This window comes from Ooceraea biroi, chromosome 7, assembly GCF_003672135.1.
Source record: "Ooceraea biroi isolate clonal line C1 chromosome 7, Obir_v5.4, whole genome shotgun sequence".
In the NCBI taxonomy this organism is placed as follows: domain Eukaryota; kingdom Metazoa; phylum Arthropoda; class Insecta; order Hymenoptera; family Formicidae; genus Ooceraea; species Ooceraea biroi.
The window spans coordinates 3,290,355-3,311,293 of record NC_039512.1 but is presented as its reverse complement, the minus strand read 5'-3'; the positions used below and the strand labels follow the sequence as shown (position 1 = coordinate 3,311,293).

Below are 20,939 nucleotides of genomic sequence, written 5' to 3'. Positions count from 1 at the left end.
TATGGCATATAAGAACCATTAGATTGTACATTTATTCGATGGAGCCAATGCACATAAATCCATTGGAGCGTTTTTATTGTGCAAGAGTCACTTTCTCGAAAAATAACCTGGAAATGAGACAGAAATTAGTTTAGAGGCTCCACTAGTTCACGAAACTATTATGATGGATATGCTCGCGCAAGTTTCTCAGAATAATGGCCAGTAATGCAATAATTCCTCTGGTAAATGGTGCGCTTATTATTACTTTTAGGAGATATTCAATAATATTTGAAAATGTGTATTACGTAGTAATTTATAAATGACTTTTCTTACCGAAATAGTTTTAATCACTTTTTACAATATAATACATAATAAATACTTTATATATTATGATAGTTATACTTTTTCCATCGCGTATTAATTAAATAAATTCAATTATCATTAATTAATCAAATAAGATCGCTCATTACAGTACAGATAATATGTCAATAATGATAAAATTTGTTTACTCATTACATTTTACTTTGCCGCACAATTATATTATAATCGATATCTTGCTGATAATAATAAGATCTCAAAAAGAAATGAGAGAAACATAAATTAATAATAAAAAGACAGATCAATGGCGCGTTATGATCATGGGCTTCACTGATCAGGGAGAAGCGAGACTTGACTCGGTTTTTCTCGATACGCTTTTTGCTAACTTTAGAAAAGCCCAGCCCATTCTGTTGTCTCGCATCAGTAAACGCTGAATATAAAAGATGAGAGAATGTCGGTCGCAGCCAGTTAACGTCAAACTTTGGTGTCTGCCCGTACCGACTAGACGGGTATCATGTTGGTACGTTTCTCTAACAATAGCCTCTTAACAATTGAACAACTCGATAATCAATAATTTTCAAATAATCAACGCTTTGATCATCGTACGTTTTGATCGTCGATCGTTTATGTGTAATGTAATATTATAACAATAGTGATTTTATTCATAACTGCGCAACCCGCGTTTGATCTTGTCAATATGTTACATTGTGTGATAGTATTGATTTTCTTCTCTATACACATTCGTGAAGTCAATAATAGCATTTTTAATTTATGATAATGTCGAAAATATTGATAAATCTTTGAAGCCACTTTTTCTACATCGTTTTGTGCACTTTCTGTAATTTATGTCACCTTAAAATGTAGATTACTCAGATTATTTCAGTTCATTATTCAAATCGTTACGCAGCACAGATATTAAAATTCTTAATTATCTTTAGAATTCATCAGAAATCAGTGATCTTCAGACACGTAAGATAAAAAGGAGTTTCACGTGAAAATGAGACGTGACAAATATTGCAGATTACAAACATCGTTCTCTTTATATCCGCGGTATGCTCCGCCACGAGCATTGCTACCTCGACTGGCACTTCTGTCGCAACGTTCACCAGATCGAGGCGCGGCATCGTGTACTCCAACCCCGAAATCCGCAACAACCACGACTCGATCATGGGAGTTCAAACTACGCCAAGAGTCGCCTCTCTTCAGGATGTCAACTCGGAGTCGCCTCATTACAGAGGCGTCAAGGCTTCAGACACTCAGAAGGTTCCCTACGCAAGCCCGAATCACTCTGGAGTCGGTTCTGCTTCTCATGCATACGGCAGTGTACCGCCAAAACGGCCGCTTCCTTACGGTTCTTCTTCTGCCCAGCAGATCGAGTCTCACCGGAAGAGTCCCCTCGCTTCCTACTTTGATACCTCGAGCACTCCGAATACGTACAGGGCGGCGACAAGCGCCGAGAAACCTCTGGACGCGTCCAAGCTGATCGTCTCGCCGTCGCTGTCGAATCTGCAAAGCGAGTCTTATTCACCCATCTACGATTCATTCCATCAGGATAAGTCGATTGAGTTGGCCGGCTTCGCGGACTTTGAATATCCGTCGTACACCGGCATCGGCAAGCTCATCTCCCAGGACTTTCAGCATCAGCCAGGCGCCACGTTATCCGCCGTACAAGTGCCGGTGTACAAAACCAGTTATCCTCTGTCAAAAGCTGGCGATTACGCGCGCACGTACGCGCCGAGCTTCCCGTCGAGCGGCGCAGCAACGTTGCATCAGTCATCGGACAAATCGACCCCGAGAACCAAGCAGAGAAACGAGGCCACCGTGAACGTGAATGGCAAGAAGATCACGGTACCAGTAATTCGGATACAAAGCAATCCGGACTTCGACGAAATTTTGCCCGCCTTCGAAAGCCAGCCGTTCCTCCTGCGCACGAGCTACCAGCCGGCCGAGTCCGATGTGGACTTCACCTTTGGACCCGCGTCGAAATTCAGTTTGACACCACAATCGAGAAACGTTTCGCCGTTTTTGTCCCCGCTGTCGAGCTTCCAAGGTCAGGTGGTGCCGATCCAAACGGCCGGCAATAGCGCGCAATTTCCGCGGTACAAAGGCGCCTCCATCGAAGTTTACCCCGTTCCGAGCAGTCTTCCGAAAGCGCAGGGTAGTTACGAGTCTCTTTATAGCCAGCCACAATTGCACTTCAGCAAGGAACACGGTAGTCAGCCGGTTAACGTACAGCAAAATACCGTGCAGTCGTCAATCTCGACGGAGGACGTACTAGACGACGTGGAGATCATCAACAAGAAGAACCCGGAACCACATACGCCTCAGCCTGACGAGGACGACGACGAAGATGAAAGTTCGTATCACTTTTTCAGTTTTATTGTCTATTAAGAGAAATTGTTGACGTGTACAAACGTCAATTTATACGTGTACGTAAATTTATTATATTGATCTTCTATTCTTAATTTAAAAATAATGCAACTTAAAATGCAACTTAAAATACAACTTAAAAATGCAATTTTTAGATTAAAGATACAAAGAAGGAGTAAAAGAACATCATATTTATATGAATGTAGTAATTAATAATGTAGTATAAATATAGAATAAATATATCTATTAAGATGGATTTATTAAAGCCGATTTATTATAAGAATTTCAAACTAGCAACGAAATATTTAAACATTTATTACGAAAAAGAAAATTATTTCAGGATTCACAAATCCGGAAAAGGAATACGAACACAATTCCGAGAATGACAGTGCTGAGCAGTCGGGCAAACATTTTAAGGAGCCACCCACGGAAAGCGACTTCAGACCTTCAACCTCTTTCCCCTTCAAAGAGTACGACGAGAAATTTGGCAAGTACAGAGCGCAAATTGATGATGAGGATTCCGAGAATAAACCACATTCTCGTTACAAAAATTATTCAGCAAATGATGACGACGAGGAAGACGAATCATCATCAGAGGATCGTGCTGAATATGTTAAATCCTCAAAACCATCACGTGATTCATATGAAGAAGAAGATGAAGAAGACGAGGAAGAAAGTCGCAAGCACGAGAGACACGAGGGATCCGATAATGACTCCCATAAAGTGGAACCCAAGCAATCCAAATATTACGGAAAAGACTTTGAGCAGGAATTTGAAGAATCTTACAGGAAAGAATTGCCGAAACATAGTAAGTATTGTTAATAACACAATAATTTGCAACTAATGTAGTCTAAGTAGATTTATAAAAATTTAAAAGTTTAAAATTCTGTTATTTAAAATAAATCGATAATTTTGATCACAAAATATCATAATTTTATCTTTGAGATTCTTGTATGTATAATTGTCATGTATGTCATATTTATACAAAAACATACAAAACTAATTATTTAATTTTTCGAGAACTAATTTCGAAACTAATTATTTTACTTTTACGTTAAATTATATTCTTTAATTAAACTACAAGATTTTACGCTTGTATATAAATATAATCTGTAAATAAATTAATTTCAATGTTATTTCCAGAATACGTTCACGTGAAAGAAGTGCCAGAGATAGACAGTTACAACAATCCGAAGCCTTCTAGACGGCAACAAAAGGACGACAATCGATCTCGCGTAAATCACGAGCATCGAGAAGAGTCAAAGAACTATGGGTCGCGAGTTTCTCATAGAAATCGCAAAACGCCGAGGACAGGCTATAGAGACAATGCGGCTTACGGCACGGATGTGTCAGCCAACAAGACGCCCAGAGTGATCTATGAAGAGTTCTTCGGATACAAAGACCCCGAAACCGGAAGATATGTCAAGCACGCGAAGACTGAAGCTGTCGCGATCGAGAAGTATTTGCCCGCAAAACAATCCCCCAAGGAGGACAATTATGTTCGCGCTACCAAGTATTACAAATTCAAGAATCCCAAAATCGCCGGCGGACTCGCTTACAAGAACAATCCGAATCTGTATCTTTCCGCGAACGGTTGGAAATCGGATAAAACTTTGCCTGAGGAAACGCTGCCCGGATCGAACGGCATCAGGCAATTGTCGGATCCTAGCGACGGGGCTTCCTTTTATGGGATGAATGTGGTGAACGGACAGACACGCTCTCTCACGAACGCGGAGATCCTTCGTGACTTGATGGGAATCTAACAAGTGTAACGAAGTAACCAAATATTAAATTAATATGTAATGTATCGAGTAATGTGTATTGTTTCGTTTAAAGTTCTCTCTTGGCGGAATCTGGGCGAATTTTCTATGAAAAATACCGTGTGAGGAAATATAAATGTTTATATGTAATGTAAATTGATAAAAGCGTGCGCGGATCGTGCTCGGATCGTGAAATAAAATGCATATTTTATATTCGTTAATGTGTATAATTGCTGTTATGCTCTTGGTTGTACACATTGTATATTTATGATTTTATAGGATAAAAATGTTTTCATATATTGCTTTTATCTTTTATGCTGGTTATTCATTAATTAAACTTTTGTTATATATGTGCTGCTTATTCAAGTTTATACAATGTTAACGATATATATAAATATAAATGACTCGTTATAAGTTATAACAAATGTCTCATTGTCAGTGTTTCAACGAGTATTATTAATTGAATCTACAAAAATATGAAAATTAAAAAAAATTCAAATTAATTGATATGTTACAGAAAATTTAGGAATATAATTTAGTGTGTAGAAGTATAATAAAAATTAAGAATAAACAAATTGTTTTAAATCGAGAACATAAAAATATAATAGCATAATAAGCACTTATTTCCACTTTTCAATATTTTAATAGGATTATTTTGAGTTCTTTAATATATAACAATATAATATTATTCCCTTTCCTGTATTTTATTATTTCATATTTCAATTATGTTATAATAATTTTGTTATTTTCATTAATTTTATTACAATATCAGTTTATGAAATTAATTTATATTCTTGCAATATTAATTTTATTTCCTTGCAAAAGTTATATTCATGTATGTTATATTAAAATAAAAAGCAGTAAACATTTCATATTTAAATAGTTTTATATAACAGTGTCTAGGAAAGTTAAATGAGTGTTTAAACAATATATTATACATATATGGCGACATATAAATAACATCTTTCAAGAAAAGCGCGCGAAAGTTTCCTCAACATCCATTAACTAAATTTATCCCACGTACACGGATATTAGGGATAGCGGAAGTGTTTGATACGTACTCACTTCCTGAATTCGAGAACGAGATATGATCTTTGTTCATCAGCTCCGAAGACGTAAGTGGACTCGTGTCCAGTGATTGTATAGTATACGCCTTTCAGAAAATTGTCATTAGGTAATGAAGACCTATAATTCTGTTTGCAATACGTGAACTTTTACGTATACCGGTAATAGATTTAATTAATTATATGATTATTCCGGGGATGACTAGGACATTCTCTCCCCTATCGTAAGCTGTATATATAGCAGTGATCCAGCGTGAAGAATTCAGTATCATCAGCAACATTTCTCGCAAGATGAAGATCTTCATAACGGTAATCAGAAATTTGGACACTATCGATTCCACTAACTTCAAATGTTTTACGGATATTTTATTATATCATATATTATTATATATTTTCTATATTTGAGACTATATTGAATGAAGAAAATTCCTTCTGGATTATCAGAATATTGATTTATATTTTCATTTGAAGCTTTAAACAATGTTTCGTAAAATTGAAAAAAATATTACTTTGTTAAAACTTATTTCGTTAAAATTTTTAATTTACATGTATTCTAATTTATACGTATTTTTACCGAATACGTTTATTTATATATATATAGCTCGTAGTCTTTTCTGCTCTTACCTCCATGGTGGAGCTGAAAGAGCAGTCGAAAAAGCAGAAGCGCGGAGTGGCGTTCTTTGGATCGCCCGACTTCTTTGGGATTGTGCCGGCCTTCGGTTCTTCGTCCTGGGCTCCTACAAGTTTCGCAGCTTCCGCCTGGAATCCGCCAAGCACCCCTGACGTAGCGCTTGCGCAAATTCAAGTTCAAGCCACGCACAATGTGGCACTCCAAGTACGTATAAACATATAATCACGATATTTTATATTCAAACACAGTATAATTATATATACGATAACATTCAAATATACAGTTATGATATTACATCGCGGGTGAGATTTCAAAAACTCCATTTATCTCCGCTGTCGACAGGCCCTGAAGGATCCGTCGCCTGGTACGCCCAGCATCGCGTATCCGCCGGAAGTGCTGAGGGCGATTCAACAGGCAAAGGATGCGACCAACAATGTTGCTATAGCGCAGCATAAAGTCGCGGAAGCGAAGCAGGCCGCGTTGATCCAACAGAAGGTTGCACTGGCGAAGGAGGCAGCATCGAGAGAAGCTGCTGCGAGGTAACAGAGGGATAATTAATGAATTTAGTCCTTTTTCTCGTCAGTTTCGTCCGACGCATTTTTTGTGATGATGCGTCTTGTCGCACGTGTCTTATTTTACGGTGCATTTTCGCGCTACTTCTTTGTGCAGATCGCAGGAGATCTCGCAGCACGCCGAGGCCGAGGCGAAAGTTAGTGCTCGTCAGCTCGTGGCGATGCAGCAGAGATTAGCCACCCTGAAAGACGCGGTGGCAGCTGCACAAAGGGTGGCGGCGGCGAGGGAGGCAGCCGCAGCCGCGGCGATCCAAAGAAACGCGGCGGAAACCGCCGCGGAACTGCAAAAGCAGGACGTTGACAAGCAGATTAGCCAGAGCGAACAAGAAGCCAAGGTAGTGTCATAGATACGTCTTCCTCTACTGCATTTTAAACGTTATGTATTCCATATTTGAGATTTTTTAATTTTAGATTTCGTTCTTTCTATGTTATATTTGTTTTTGTTTATAATGAAGATGTTATTGCAGTTTTACTAATATAATTGCGTTTGTCATGTAAATAGGAAAAGGACATACTAGCTGCGAAAGAAAATGCAGTTGCAGCTGCGGTTCAGCAAGCGAGTTTACAAAAATCTATTCATCCTTGGGGCTAGAAGCTGTATCATAATATGTTATACATTGTATTTACACGTATCAATATGAGTATACGTTACATGTTTATGGTTACATGGTGATGGTACATGAGGGGGCGTAGTCTCGTGAATATACACCTTTATAATTGTTATATGTCGAAATTGTTTCTTACTAATAAAAATTATATACAGTTTATTTTACGGATTTTTAATGAGTAATTATACCTATTTCTTGTATGAATTACTTTATCTTCTATCAAATGAAACCTTAAAATAATAGGTATTTTGAATATGCATAAAATTATATTTTTAATATTGATAAAATATATGAAATTAAAATAAATTAAACGTATGTTCTACGATCATAAAGTTTTTACATATATTCTCGGTAATGAAGCAAAATTATTATAATGTATTATTTATTATACATTTTTGAATGGAGTGAAATATTATTACCAACAGTTGATTGAGAAATCTATCAAGTCACATAATTGTGTAAATTGATCATTAAAATTGATTTGCACAGTGATATGAATAAGTTAATGTCTACATAAATGAAATTTATGCAGCTTGCATCCGTATTATTAATAATGCTTCTGTGGCTAAGGATTTTCTATTAATTTGAATTCACTCTTACCAGTCGATGATTACTTCTTACTTTCAATGATGTAACATACCGTCTACCGGCAAGAGAGAGTATTAGTTACAAAAAATATATTTACGAAGATTTTTTATTTCCAATCTTTAATTAAATAAAAATCTACTTGTAAGAATTCTTTATGTAGAAAAATTTAATTCTAGCAAAAGTGTTTAAACAAAATATTTGTTGTTATAAAGACATCTGATTTTGTATAACAAATTTTACATTATAATTTAATGACATTTTTCTTACCAATTCTTCTAATAGAAAATCTATATCAATATTTTTTTTCTCAATTTTATTTTATTTTCGATGAGGTTTAAATAAATATATATCCAAAGAATATATCACATTACCTAAGTAAACATTCAAATCAAGTGCAGCTCGAATGAACGAACAGTAATTTGCGTCCATAATAGTAATGAATAGCAGCATATTATTATACATTTGCAGAAAGTTATTAATGTAAAGAAGCATTTACAAAAAAGCACTTAAAAATAAAAGAAGAAATATTAATAGGTAAATTAAAGATACTAGATCATTAAGCCTTGGAAAGTTAATCTAGTATGCCGTCTAAGTAGTAAAAACAATATACATGACACGACTCCACGTATGCGTTTTCCTGGAATGAAAAACTCGAAGAATGTTGTTTTCCATTAATGAATGCGACAGAGAAATCCTCGTCGATTGTAATAAAAACCATGTCTCACTTCATTGGGACGAGATGCGATTGTGAATTGCGGATTACGTAACCCACGTGTTGTATTCGTGTGATATTCGATCATTATGTCGAATCAATCGGAGCATCGCCGTTACAGCTGGTCGCCGTTGCGTGCTCTTATTAGTCGCATGCGCTTGTTAGGCTTGGTAGCTCTTACTTGACTACAAATTGGCGGAATACAAGGACATTGTACGTTGAATCCGGATCAGAGGGTCGGAACGTATAATCAATCAAATTAGATGGATTACATTGGAATGGTTGGATACGTGACAAATCGACACTACCGATACCATGATATCGCGTTCTAAATATAGTGTGCGTTTAATCAGAATGTCGCTGGATTTCAGAACAAATTAGGGCTATTATAGTTATGTGTATCGCGAACGAAACGAGTTAAGTTATAATATGTACGTAATCATTATAATAACTGTATAGTTATAATCATTATATTAAAAAAGAAAAGATATTAGATCACAGTTAGTAGGAATGGCAAATGATGCAATAATTTTAAAATTACACTTCATTAACACGTAACGTTTTTTTTGAGGATATTATATATTAAAGTAATTTATATATATAACATCACATTTATTAGACACACATTTTCTCTTCTTTAATTTATTATATTTTGTGAGGCACCTAAAACAGGCCACCTGATATCTCGGCTGTTATTGGTGATAGAAAAAAATGTGTCAGACCAAACTTGCATGGTTTCGAGGGACACATAATTTGTTCTAAATAGTTTTTTATTAGGTGGACGCGTAGAGGTCATATGAAGGTCAACTTCGTTTTTTTAAATGGTACGATATGTTTTTTTACGTGCCATCTAGTAGAGCGTTTGAAGATGTGCACATTGATCTACGGGTCAAAATCATTCAAGATCACTGAAGGCTAAAATTTCTAAGTGCTAGAACTTTTTCATTTCTGAGTTTACGGTATTTTCAATAGCAGAGAACTCTAGGTAATATAAAAAATAATGATATGAACAACTCAGAATTTCTCGAAAAAGACAAAATTTCTAACGGCTAGAACTTTTTCATTTCTGAATTTACGGTATTTTCAATAGCAGAGAACTCTAGGCAATATACAAAATAATGATATCATCAACTCAGAACTTCGCGGAAAGAGAAAAAATTTCTAAGGGCTAAAACTTTTTCATTTCTGAGTTTACAGTATTTTTAATAGCAGAGAACTTTAGGCAATATAAAGTAAATTATTTTCCCTTGCAGTTGGCCTTCAGTGACCTTGAATGATTTTGACCCGTAGATCAATGTGCACATCTTCAAACGCTCTACTAGGTGGTACGTAAAAAAACATATCGTACCATGTAAAAAAACGAAGTTGACCTTCATATGACCTCTACGCGTCCACCTAATAAAAAACTATTTAGAACAAAGTATGTGTCCCTTGACACCATTCAAGTTTGGTCTGACACATTTTTTTCTATCACCAATAACAGCCGAGATATTCAGGCGGCCTGTTTTAGCTGCCTCACCCTGTATATTGCGAAGATCTGGTTGTAAAATTGAAAAAACTTTTAATTTAAGAAAATCAAAAGTTTTTAATTATTAAAGTAAAAAATTAATTCATGAGGAATAATCACTTCAAACTACATCTACCCATCAACATTTAAAACAGCAAGCATTTCGCTCTTTAGGGTGTTTCACACGCTCCAGTTTCGTTCTCCAAATTCCTCATTCGCCCCGTCTAGAGTTTCTCTCACAGGGGACAAAGAGAAAGCTCTCGTGTATCCTTCCCGAAGCAGGACCGAATCTGAGCGGACAATGGGCGTAAGGTCAGTGTTCAGTTACGTGGACCGTGACTGAGAGATCAAGTGGCTACAATATGCATCCCGCTATCGGGTGTCCAGATGTGGCTACTGCCAAACGTAAATAATACGGTTGTGCACACACTCGTTGAACATACCGGAACCCTTTCACTCTCGCCTCTTCCTTTCTTAGTTACTTATCCAGTTTCCCCGGTGCGTCCATCTCGTGCGTTGCCCGTCACCCACCCCTGCGCTGCCGTCTCGAGAGTTCTATGAACCAAGATGCAATTACGGTGTAAAGGAAAGTCGCTCGATCAAAGTCACTCTTTCCGTGCCCCCCGGGCTGCGCCGCGCCCACACCCCCGTCTATTTGTGAGGACAATGAAACGCTCTTTCGAAGTTGCGAAGAAGCAGCGAAAAGGCGGATCGCCCGTCAGGTCTCCGATGCGAATGTTGTATCTCTTAGTGGTATCGATGACAGTTCGGGAAAGCAGGAAAAACAAGATACACGTCGACGACTGAAATATGGATGGATCTCATGAGAAGCTCGGAAATTCGATCTGCCTTCTACCTACGCTTGATCCCGAAGCGTTAAAATGTTTTGCTGGGAGAGCTTATTTTAATAAAACTTTAGAATTTTATACTTGTAATGTTATTTAAATTATATTTAAATCACGATTTTTAATGCGATTTAATTAAATTGCAACATAAATGATTTAAATTACATCTCTTTCATATATTTTAATATAATATCTAATATCATAATATAATTATGATATTAGCACATTTTATAATATTAATATTAATCGAGATACGATCGAGATCGTCTCTTAATGATTGAGTTTTTATTAATTACTATCATTTCCTCTCAGAACGAGATACATATCACGAACAGAATTGCTGGAGCAACGAATGAAATTAATTGAAAACAAAATTAAGATCGGAAGAAAGTGATGTGGGAAGATCGGGTGACCTAGAGGCTGGATTTCTGAATGAACAGGAGAAGAGTTCTCGGTCCGATTGTCATTAATTTTTGCGATCGATCATCCGTGCTGCGTCGCCACGGATTGCCGCAGTAAACGCGATCGATCGCGAACGCCGCCGTATAACGATCGAGGAGGCTCCACCTTTCACAGAGAACCGGATAGCACTTTCATTGGTTACGTCTTTTTTCGCCGTTCTGCGGTCTTTTTGCTAGCTTCTCCTTCACCCAGTTTTATTTGCTTTCCTTTCTTATTGCGTGCGCGAGCCACTCTCACTGTGATCTAGCTTTAACCTGATTTTTTAATAATGCGTATTGGCGCAAAGTCAGGCGATACTCTCAGATGCACGGTTATTAATACCTGCAACGTGAATGACAAGATCCTTACTTCGTCAGATACTCTAAAAGTCTAAAAGAACACACACGTGTTCCCTCTTCGTACAACATGCTGCTCCTTCTAATTGGATTCTAAATGTATTTGTGCATTTCTTCTGTACAGCGAAACCGGTCGGAGAAACTCATCTTTTATCATTTCGAAATTACAAATAATTGATACGCGGACGAGGGATTTTTTTATTTTTGCAAAAACGAGAGATCGAGTGGATAACCGTGCGATAAATATATTAGAAATAGTCTATAATACAGCGAAGCTTCTTATTTTATCTTACGTCGATTTATTTCACTTGTGTTTACAATAATTCGATTAAAAAAAAGAAAAAATTGAAAATGCAATAACAAGTTGTTGAAAATATATTAGATTTATCGAGGATATGTATCACGCGCTTACTTTCGAGATAAAAGAAAGACATTGCGATGTCCTTGGCTTTTTAATTAGCGCGTTAATTCCTTTTTAAGTTTCCGCACGTGAAATTAATTTTATTTAATTACATCGCAAAGAGCACGCGTCTTAACGTGTCGCTGCGTGGAGAATGTAACTCGCGTCTGCGAACAGACACAACTCCTCTCGTACGAGTGACTACTGTGAAATATGAGTTTTAAATTCATACCTGCATAGAAGTTGCACTTTGTTGCAGAAAGTTAATGTGCGCGCACGGACGTTCTCGTTTCACCGCGGCATGTTGCTATAGACGTGTCATAGAAGAAGGATGAAGAACGCCCGTCGCGAAAAGAAAATCATCGTTCACGGTATGTGCAAGCTAATAACCAATTCGTACGAACATTCATTAATATTTATAAGACCGTTCCAGCAGTATGTTCCGGTCGAGGTCTTAATACACTTTATTGCTAAGAGGCCGATGGCAATCCACGGAGTGCGACTCGAGTCGTAAAGATCATTCGATCACTCTTGGAATCAACCCTCAGGGAGCAAAGAGAGCTACAATTGGTCGCTGCGTCTCGATCGAGCAATTTACGTTTGTAAATCCGTAACAATAATGGGCAATTTATTGAATTATTTATTCAGCATATATTATTTTTCTTTCGTACTAATCGGCACTAATGTTCTAAATTTATAGGTCAACATAAGCGATATCAAATTTTCTTTTTCTCCGAGAAATACTCATAACTAATTTAGTAATAATAAATGAACTATGTACCATTTATTATCTAATTATTACCAAATTATTTAGCTACATACATATACAAGAAAATTTATTTGTCTGTCATTTCTACGGTATAACAATACCAATCGCTCCCGCAGAGCATCTCTGCTGAGGATCGCTAGCAATTCCATAGCATCAGCTGCAGCGTTGATTCGCGGTCGGATCGCAAACGCGTTCTAATCTCGGCTCGACCATCCCAAGTTTCGATCGAGTAAACACGAGCGTGAACTCGTTTCCGATTTGTTAATATAAGTGCGGGCATGCGAGTCTGGTTTCCACGAGAGACATCGGCCATCCGGATGAGTAGGGGAGAGGGAGAAAGCGCCATGTATAAGAACGAACGGTCCATTGGAATCGACGCGTAGTGTCCCATCCGTGATCCCGTTCATGCTTGTATACGGTTCATCATCGCGACGCAATTTTTGAAAGATGCTCCGTCTGCACTCGCTAGTAAGTAGAAAAAGACCGATCGGACTGACGTCCCTCCGGAGGTGTGCACGAGGGGAGAATCTCCATGGGAATCTCGTGGGAGTGGAGATTCATAGCGCCCGATTCTCGCGCACGGATTCCGGTTTTATGGCGAACACAATAGCGCGAAATGGAAAGTGTCTGTCAATACTTCCGTGCGATACATGCGAGGACATCGATTCAAACCTTGTGGATCCCGGATGTTCCGTGAAACGAGTGATGATTCGGATCTGACAGCCAATAATCCTCCTTTTGAAAAAAAAAAAGATGAATGTTTCTAAATGATGTTCGCTCGTGAATATATAAAGATTGTATTTTTTATTTGTTTTGGTCTCACGTTTATCGTGGAGCTGATATGCAATCGGGAATTTCTTGACGTGACGAATAAAAAAAAAACAGTGACAAGCTTAAGTTCGCATTTAAAATAATTTCTCAAATATGTGATGTTATTTAATTTACATTTAAACATGAACAAATCCATTTAGATGAAAAGAAATAATACAATTTACTACAGATATTTAATACATGTATTTCTGAATTTTATTTTATTGGTTACGTGAAACAATTTTATTTTAATTGTATTTTACCATGAAACAAACAAACAACAATATCATAGCTTTTAAAGATAACGAAAGGCATTCTTAACGAGTAGAAATTTCAACAATTTATTCCTTCTTTACGATCTCTGTTATTATAATCTTTGTGAAATTGCATTATACGAAAACCGAGGCTAAGTTAAACTAGGTATCAATTTGATTGTTCCAGGTGCTCGCTGCGTGTTTATTAACGAAAACAACCTATTCCAGTCTTACAGAAGCTAATTCTGGATGGCATGGGTAAGTAAGCACGATGAGAGAATCTGGTCGTTGTATTCATAACTCCCGTGGCACATCTTATTGTGTTGCCACTAATTACTGCATAATTAATAGAGTGTCTAGTTATGGAACTATGAATTACGGCTCCACCGGCCACGATGCAAACATTCATCAGGATCTCTCCTCTTATGGATTATACTCCTCTTATGGAAATGCCGCTGATTTTCATGGAAAACTAAACCATGGATTTAGCGAAGCACATATTCAACATACGCTCGCTCAATCTGTGCCGATCAGCGAGCACGTGGAAGTCACGAAGCCGGTGGCAGTGCCGGTTATAAAAAATATCGGTAAGAGTTCTCGACAGTAATAAATTAAATAACAAATGTCAGGAAATGTTGCAATAATATTCAAAATTCCGAGAAATGATAACTCAAAGATTTGCTTATATGCAGCAACAATATTTTCGTAACACTATCTCAAATTTATAAGTGATAATTATTTATATTTTGTTAATTATTTGATAATGATATATAATGATAAATGTAGACAGATGATTATATAATATATATTAAATATTATAATAGCAATATATAGTCGGTAATAACAGATAAGAAATTTTACGTTTAATATTTATAATGCTCGTAATTAAATGGCATAGTTTTATCGGAAACAAAAGAAACGTCGATAATCACAACTGATAATCGGCAATTAAATAAAAAATCGTTTTTGCTTCATGCATTACGAACAGAAGAAGGAAACGCGTTCATCGGATATTTAATCCTATATTTTGAATTGACTGCAAAGTAGCAGCTATAAAAAGAATTCTTATCTAGTTTATCGACACGCGAGTTTGAGAGAAGTTGCACTTCCGTCCGAATGCTAAAACGCGTTACGAAACTTCGCGGCAGTAACGAACTTCATACTGCATACTTCACACTGCATTTCCTATTTTCTCAAATGAATGTCTATTAATGTAAATTTCTTTAACGTAGGAATTTCTTCTGTTTTATCAATTTTAAAGAAATTGACATTTACCGAAATATACATTATATGGAGCATTATATTTAACATTATGTCAGAATTATGCATTATCAAACAATAAACACTAGATAATCTTATCATAATCGTGAATTAAACAATCGTAAAGCTTCGTGATTGCGTAGCATTATTTGCAATAATATAAAAAAATATTTAAACAGTTTACTGATATTACATCATTAGCAATCAATTGTGACTCTTCTGCAATTTTTCGTTTCATATTTTCCACTATGTATTATTGGTCACCATTACGATGACCAAGATCGATGAAAATCTCATATCCTTAGTAATGCTGGATATTAATTTTCCATGGAGTTGTAAAATATCTCCATTGTAAGCTCTCTCATATAACAATACGAGGAAATCGATTTCTCTCCTCGAAAATTCCGTCTAAGAGATTGAGAAACAGATAACAGGCTCAATTTTTCTTCTTCTCCTATATATATATATATATATATTATTTATAAGGCTTAGTTTTTGTTACTATAATACACTATAATCATATAATAACATATCGTACCATACCATATAATATATTATAACACATTATAAAAAATATATGTATTATGATAAAAGATATTATTATAATACATAAAAATTATATTACTATATAATTTTTAGATCATACAATAATGAATGCATAATTAATATTTCCTCCCCACAGGCGTTCCAGTGGCGCACCCCGTCACGATTCCTGTACCCCATCCTGTGGCGATAGCCGTTGCTCAGCCATACCCTGTTCATGTACCGTACGCCCAACCTATCGCCGTGCCGGTTGTGAAGACTATTGCAATTCCGGTCGAAAAGAAGGTTCCGTATCCGGTGGAGAAGATTATTCCGGTGCCCGTGGAGAAGGCGGTGCCGATCACCGTGGAGAAACACGTGCCGGTTCCGGTGGAGAAGCCCTATCCAATCCATATACCTGTCTACAAGCACATTTTCCATCGAAAGACAAAGAACAATATTCACGCCCATGGTTGGGCATGAGGAAAGTTCTGGGACGAAAAATTGAGATTCTCCAGCGATGATTGAGAATTGATGGAATGAATGGCTTCTTCAAAAGTCGGATGACACGGATGCAACAAACGCGCTGTAATTATTTTGATTGAATTCGCAGGATACGCGATTCGTTGTTGTAACATCGTTGATATTGTATTTGTATATGTATAGATTTATATACAGTAGATGTAGTAGTATTTCTGTCTAACTTTTAGTTTCTATGATTTTTGTATTAAGCTTGTTGTCGATGAGTGTATTTCATGTTATGTCTGTGTTATGTCGGCGTGTGCTGTTCAGTTTCTGTTATTATACCTCAAATATTATAATAATTACATTTAATAAAGGTATAATTTTGTAATAGATGTGGAATTGTGTATTTAATATTAACTTACTCTTTTTATGAGATAGAAGCATTAACAATAAATTTGATTTATACAGAAATAAGTAATAAAGGAACATAGATTTATTATATTTGTATATCCAATGTTTCTTCAATCCGTTTTTGTTCATTTTCCTTATTTTACAATCTCTTTATTCTTTTGTCAACATTTTCTTTTTAATTTACTAAATCTCGATGAAATGATTAATCGCGAAGAAATTAATACAGAAAAATACATATAATAATATTTATACAAAAAGTATTTTTTTAAATACATATAATCAAATTATTATATAATAATATGCTTCTTAACATAACATTTCTAATTCTAGAAAGATTATACATGAAAATACTTTAGAAAAATTTAAATAATTTTATTCATAATTTTATCCATCATGATATACTAGTACATTTTCTCGTATCATACATATAAAAGTAATACAGTATAAAAAGTGATTGCAACACTTTATGTAAATCTGTTATATATATATATATATATATATATATATATATATGTATAATCGCAATACCTATAGATTAATAATAATATATAGATATAAAAATCTAAAACTATATATGATAACGTTATATAGTACATGGAGTTGACGTTACGTACATTACGTGGACGTTCACTTCCTTTCATTTCCGCGTAATTTTATGCAGATTCGTATGTTAGATGAGATCATAATATTATTCAAATTAGCAATTAACTTTATTAAATATTAAAACGTATTAGCGATTTATTGGAGATCGTTTCCTGGATAGTTTTTACAGAATGTCCTTACTTATGTCCCGAGCTAATATGCTTGATTTATTGTTGTATACGAGCTACAATTTGTATCGGATTCTTCGGAAGTAGTCACAGTTCAGCGAACCAGCAATTTCATTTCTCTTCCGAGCTGGAACGAAGCAAAGCGTGAAAGTATTTATAATTCCACATTTTTATTGTTTCTATTTTATTAAATTCACTTTTATTAACGTGATAGTTGGTTTAGAGTGTGTTTTTAATGTACTATGTCTTCATTGTATTAAATTTTTATCTCTTATATTTATTATCTATTATAAATATATCGATATCTATTGATTAGGTAGATTATATTCTCACAAATTGATGATTTTATCATCATCTTTGCAGAAAAAAATATTATACTTTCAACATATGTAATCAAATATTTTCATATTTCGTGATTTTCCTCTTTTTAACATTAAGTTATTAAGGCATTAAGCTATCAAATTCAAATAATTATGGCAGTTTAAGGGAAAATCGCACTAGAGCCCATACATTAAATCACCAGAGCGCATTAGCCGTTTTTCCTTGCTAATTACCATAATAATAATAATAATTTAGTGCGCCATGGCATCATTCACACGTTCGGCATTCTCTCTTCACGGTTAGAGATTTACCGTGCTAAACGCCTTCGCATGCGTGCATTTGTGCTCTAAGAATTCCTTCGCGTTTGGCTATCAAATCATTATTTGTCACATAACAATATTAATAGTTTCGTGGTTAGAAGTAATAAGATCTGCCTAAGTGAAAAGATGTATAAAATGCGCGGACATTAACGTCTTCGTCGAACATAGGCACTTTTTACTTTCATCTTTTAATCTTTTAACATTTTTTAATCAGTGACCATTCTATCATATTTGAAAGCTCTAAAACATATACAACATAAAAATCAAAGTTTGCATGACATTTATCTTTATAAAAGTATTTTTGACTATTTATCTTGTTATTTATTTTATCAAATTAAATTACATGACGCATTTAACAAACAGTAATTAATGATGATTTATAGTAGATCCAACACGCTTGGATTGATGCGAATGTTCCGGCGATTACGATACAATTATTGTCTCTATAATACTCTAATGGCGCAAAAACGCGCGGTAATATAACAAGAGCTATCAGTTAAAACCGCGATATTAAAGTAATCAAATGGACCGTGGCGAACAGCGGTCTCACGATGAACGATGTGCAAATTTAACGAATAGTGTGGAATATGTCCAATCTATGGTAGACGATGGTGGGGCAGAAACCGCGCGGTAAGCGCGCGGCGAACGTGAAAATCCGCGGACACTCACTGCATAAAGGCTGCAACGGGATAGGAAATGTCGGATTCGCTGTCAATGTGAAGGCCGCAAGGACATGGTCAATTATTTCGACGTCGCGGCCACGGCGAAACAATTGCGCCGGGCGAGTGTAATTCGCCGCACTGCGAGGCGAGACGAAATCACATCATCGACAGTGAAAGGCCCCGTGGTATATTAAGACGTGAAATGGCCGAAGATGTATCAGTCGTAGAAGAGACTTGCGCTGCCAGCAGCGGTGCACCGACCGAAACACTGCCCCAACATGAGCAGAATCGTGAGTAGACTTGGAAACAGCGTAGATTGGAGTAAACAGTGGAGAACGGCCGACGAGAATACGACCGGGCAAGCGAAGCCCTCTTCGGGACAATCAGAGATTGATCAGAGCGCAAATTCGCTCGGTCCTCTTTGTCTGGCTCGTTGTTGCTCTTAATGAGTTGAACTTTGTCTATCTTGTTCTGCTCTTGCTCGCCTGATTAGTGATCAAAAATCTTGGAGTCTTGGTACATTCTTGTGTTCAATAGATAATGCAGTTAATGTTTAATGTTTGCACGGTGCTTAGGATGTCTACGATAATGCGATCGATTTTGGATATTTATACAATGTCAAAGAGAAATTGTAAAAATGGAAATGTTGAGGAAGAAGTAATTTAAAATCGTTTTACAAATTTATTCTCATGTCATGTGCGATATGGACTATTTTTATTATTGCTCTATACATTACTGTATTCTATTATTGTATTTCATTGCTATACATTGCTATATCTTGTTGCTATACATACTTGTACAAGAAAAACACACTATGCGCTTTTCGTCCTCGTAGGTGCTGTTTTCTCTGCTATCCTTGGCCGCGGCCACGCCAGTGATCGTGAACCAGGACAACGGATACTACATGCTGCAATTGTTCAACCCTCAGCATGCGATTGACCGCTCCGATCAAGAGATCGCCGGTACTTCTGGTAGCAGTGGTTACGGTGGTAGTTACGGGGGTGGTTACGGGGGTGGTTACGGGGGTGGATACGGAGGTGGTGATTTCGGCGGCCATGGGGGTGGAGGATTCGATGGCGGCTCTGGTGGACATCTAGAGTCCAGCGGTCTTGACGGCGGTCACCAGGATTTCTCCTCCGGTGGTGGATTTGATGGTGGTCACGGTGGTGATGATGGCGGCCACGGGGTCTCTCTCGATGGCGGACATAATTACGTTCATAGTGTTCCCGTCTCCGAGCACGTCGAAGTGACGAAGCCGGTGGCTATACCAGTCTACAAACACGTCGGTAACGTGTCCACTTATTCATTTATTCTTCTCGATTGCAAATTATCGACAATTATTTACAAATAAAATTTGGAAATGATTTATAGATGTTGAGTAAGTTAAAAATTGTGGTGGTTTCGATAAATGACGTTACAACTGCTAACCCAAAAGTTTATCGATTTTTGTAAGAGAGGAACCACCATAGCTCTTTGACTCATCCAATATCTCTGTTGTTTAAACATACCAAATATTTTTAATACTTTTTTTTATTATTTCCAAAAGCTTCTCTTATTATTTTTATGAACTATGTTTCAGGTGTACCAGTTCCAAAATCCGTGCCAATACCCGTGCCACATCCGGTGGCAGTCGGTGTTCCGCAGCCCTATCCCGTCCACGTTCCCATACCGAAGCACATTCCCATACAAATCGTGAAGACGGTGGCAGTGCCGGTAGAGAAGAAGGTTCCTTACCCCGTGGAGAAGCACATACCAGTGCCCATCGAGAAACCAGTCCCCATCACGATCGAGAAGCATATTCCCGTGCCGGTCGTGAAGCCGTATCCCATCAAAATCCCCGTGTACAAGACCATTTACCATCACGCGAAGAAGCATTAAGGAATGTGCGGAATCTACGGAGAACTTCCATGGGGAAGAGAGAACACGCGCTATATTAGCCTGAAACATTGGCAATCCGCTTCAGTTTCTTCAGCTTAACGAAGTCCATAGATTAAGGCCACATTTACGTTAACATCCATGTTTCTGTTAAGGATGTTGGATTGAGGGAGCGAAGGTGCGGTTGATCCATACAAAGTTACTCACATTACGTCACATTACGAAAAAGTTATGGCGGTTACCCTATATCTTGAAACAGATACATGTCATCTGAGAAAATTTTTTGTAAGTTACAATTGAACATCTCGGTTTTACATAAGGGAACGATAAATAATTTTCAAACACGTTA

The 20,939-nt window shown here is 36.7% G+C and overlaps 3 protein-coding genes across 3 annotated transcripts; all 3 read left to right on the top strand.

Moving 5' to 3' along the window:
* Positions 1 to 811: 811 nt before the first annotated feature.
* On the top strand, positions 812 to 4,955 carry LOC105277727. The gene is made up of 4 exons (XM_020031068.2): positions 812 to 817; positions 1,318 to 2,653; positions 3,008 to 3,475; positions 3,811 to 4,955. Exons 1-4 carry the CDS (start codon positions 812 to 814, stop codon positions 4,428 to 4,430), a joined length of 2,430 nt encoding a protein of 809 aa, XP_019886627.2. The 3' UTR covers positions 4,431 to 4,955.
* An 827-nt stretch (positions 4,956 to 5,782) lies between these two features.
* On the top strand, positions 5,783 to 7,500 carry LOC105277603 (tol-Pal system protein TolA-like). Its single transcript, XM_020031069.2, has 5 exons — positions 5,783 to 5,800; positions 6,093 to 6,326; positions 6,465 to 6,661; positions 6,792 to 7,029; positions 7,197 to 7,500. Exons 1-5 carry the CDS (start codon positions 5,783 to 5,785, stop codon positions 7,284 to 7,286), a joined length of 777 nt encoding a protein of 258 aa, XP_019886628.2. The 3' UTR covers positions 7,287 to 7,500.
* Positions 7,501 to 13,263: 5,763 nt separating this feature from the next.
* On the top strand, positions 13,264 to 20,842 carry LOC105277604. Its single transcript, XM_026971050.1, has 6 exons — positions 13,264 to 13,388; positions 14,172 to 14,242; positions 14,336 to 14,571; positions 15,927 to 16,246; positions 19,551 to 20,001; positions 20,295 to 20,842. The coding sequence occupies exons 1-6, from the start codon at positions 13,368 to 13,370 to the stop codon at positions 20,591 to 20,593; spliced, it is 1,398 nt and encodes a 465-aa protein (XP_026826851.1). The 5' UTR covers positions 13,264 to 13,367; the 3' UTR covers positions 20,594 to 20,842.
* The last annotated feature ends 97 nt before the right edge of the window (positions 20,843 to 20,939 follow it).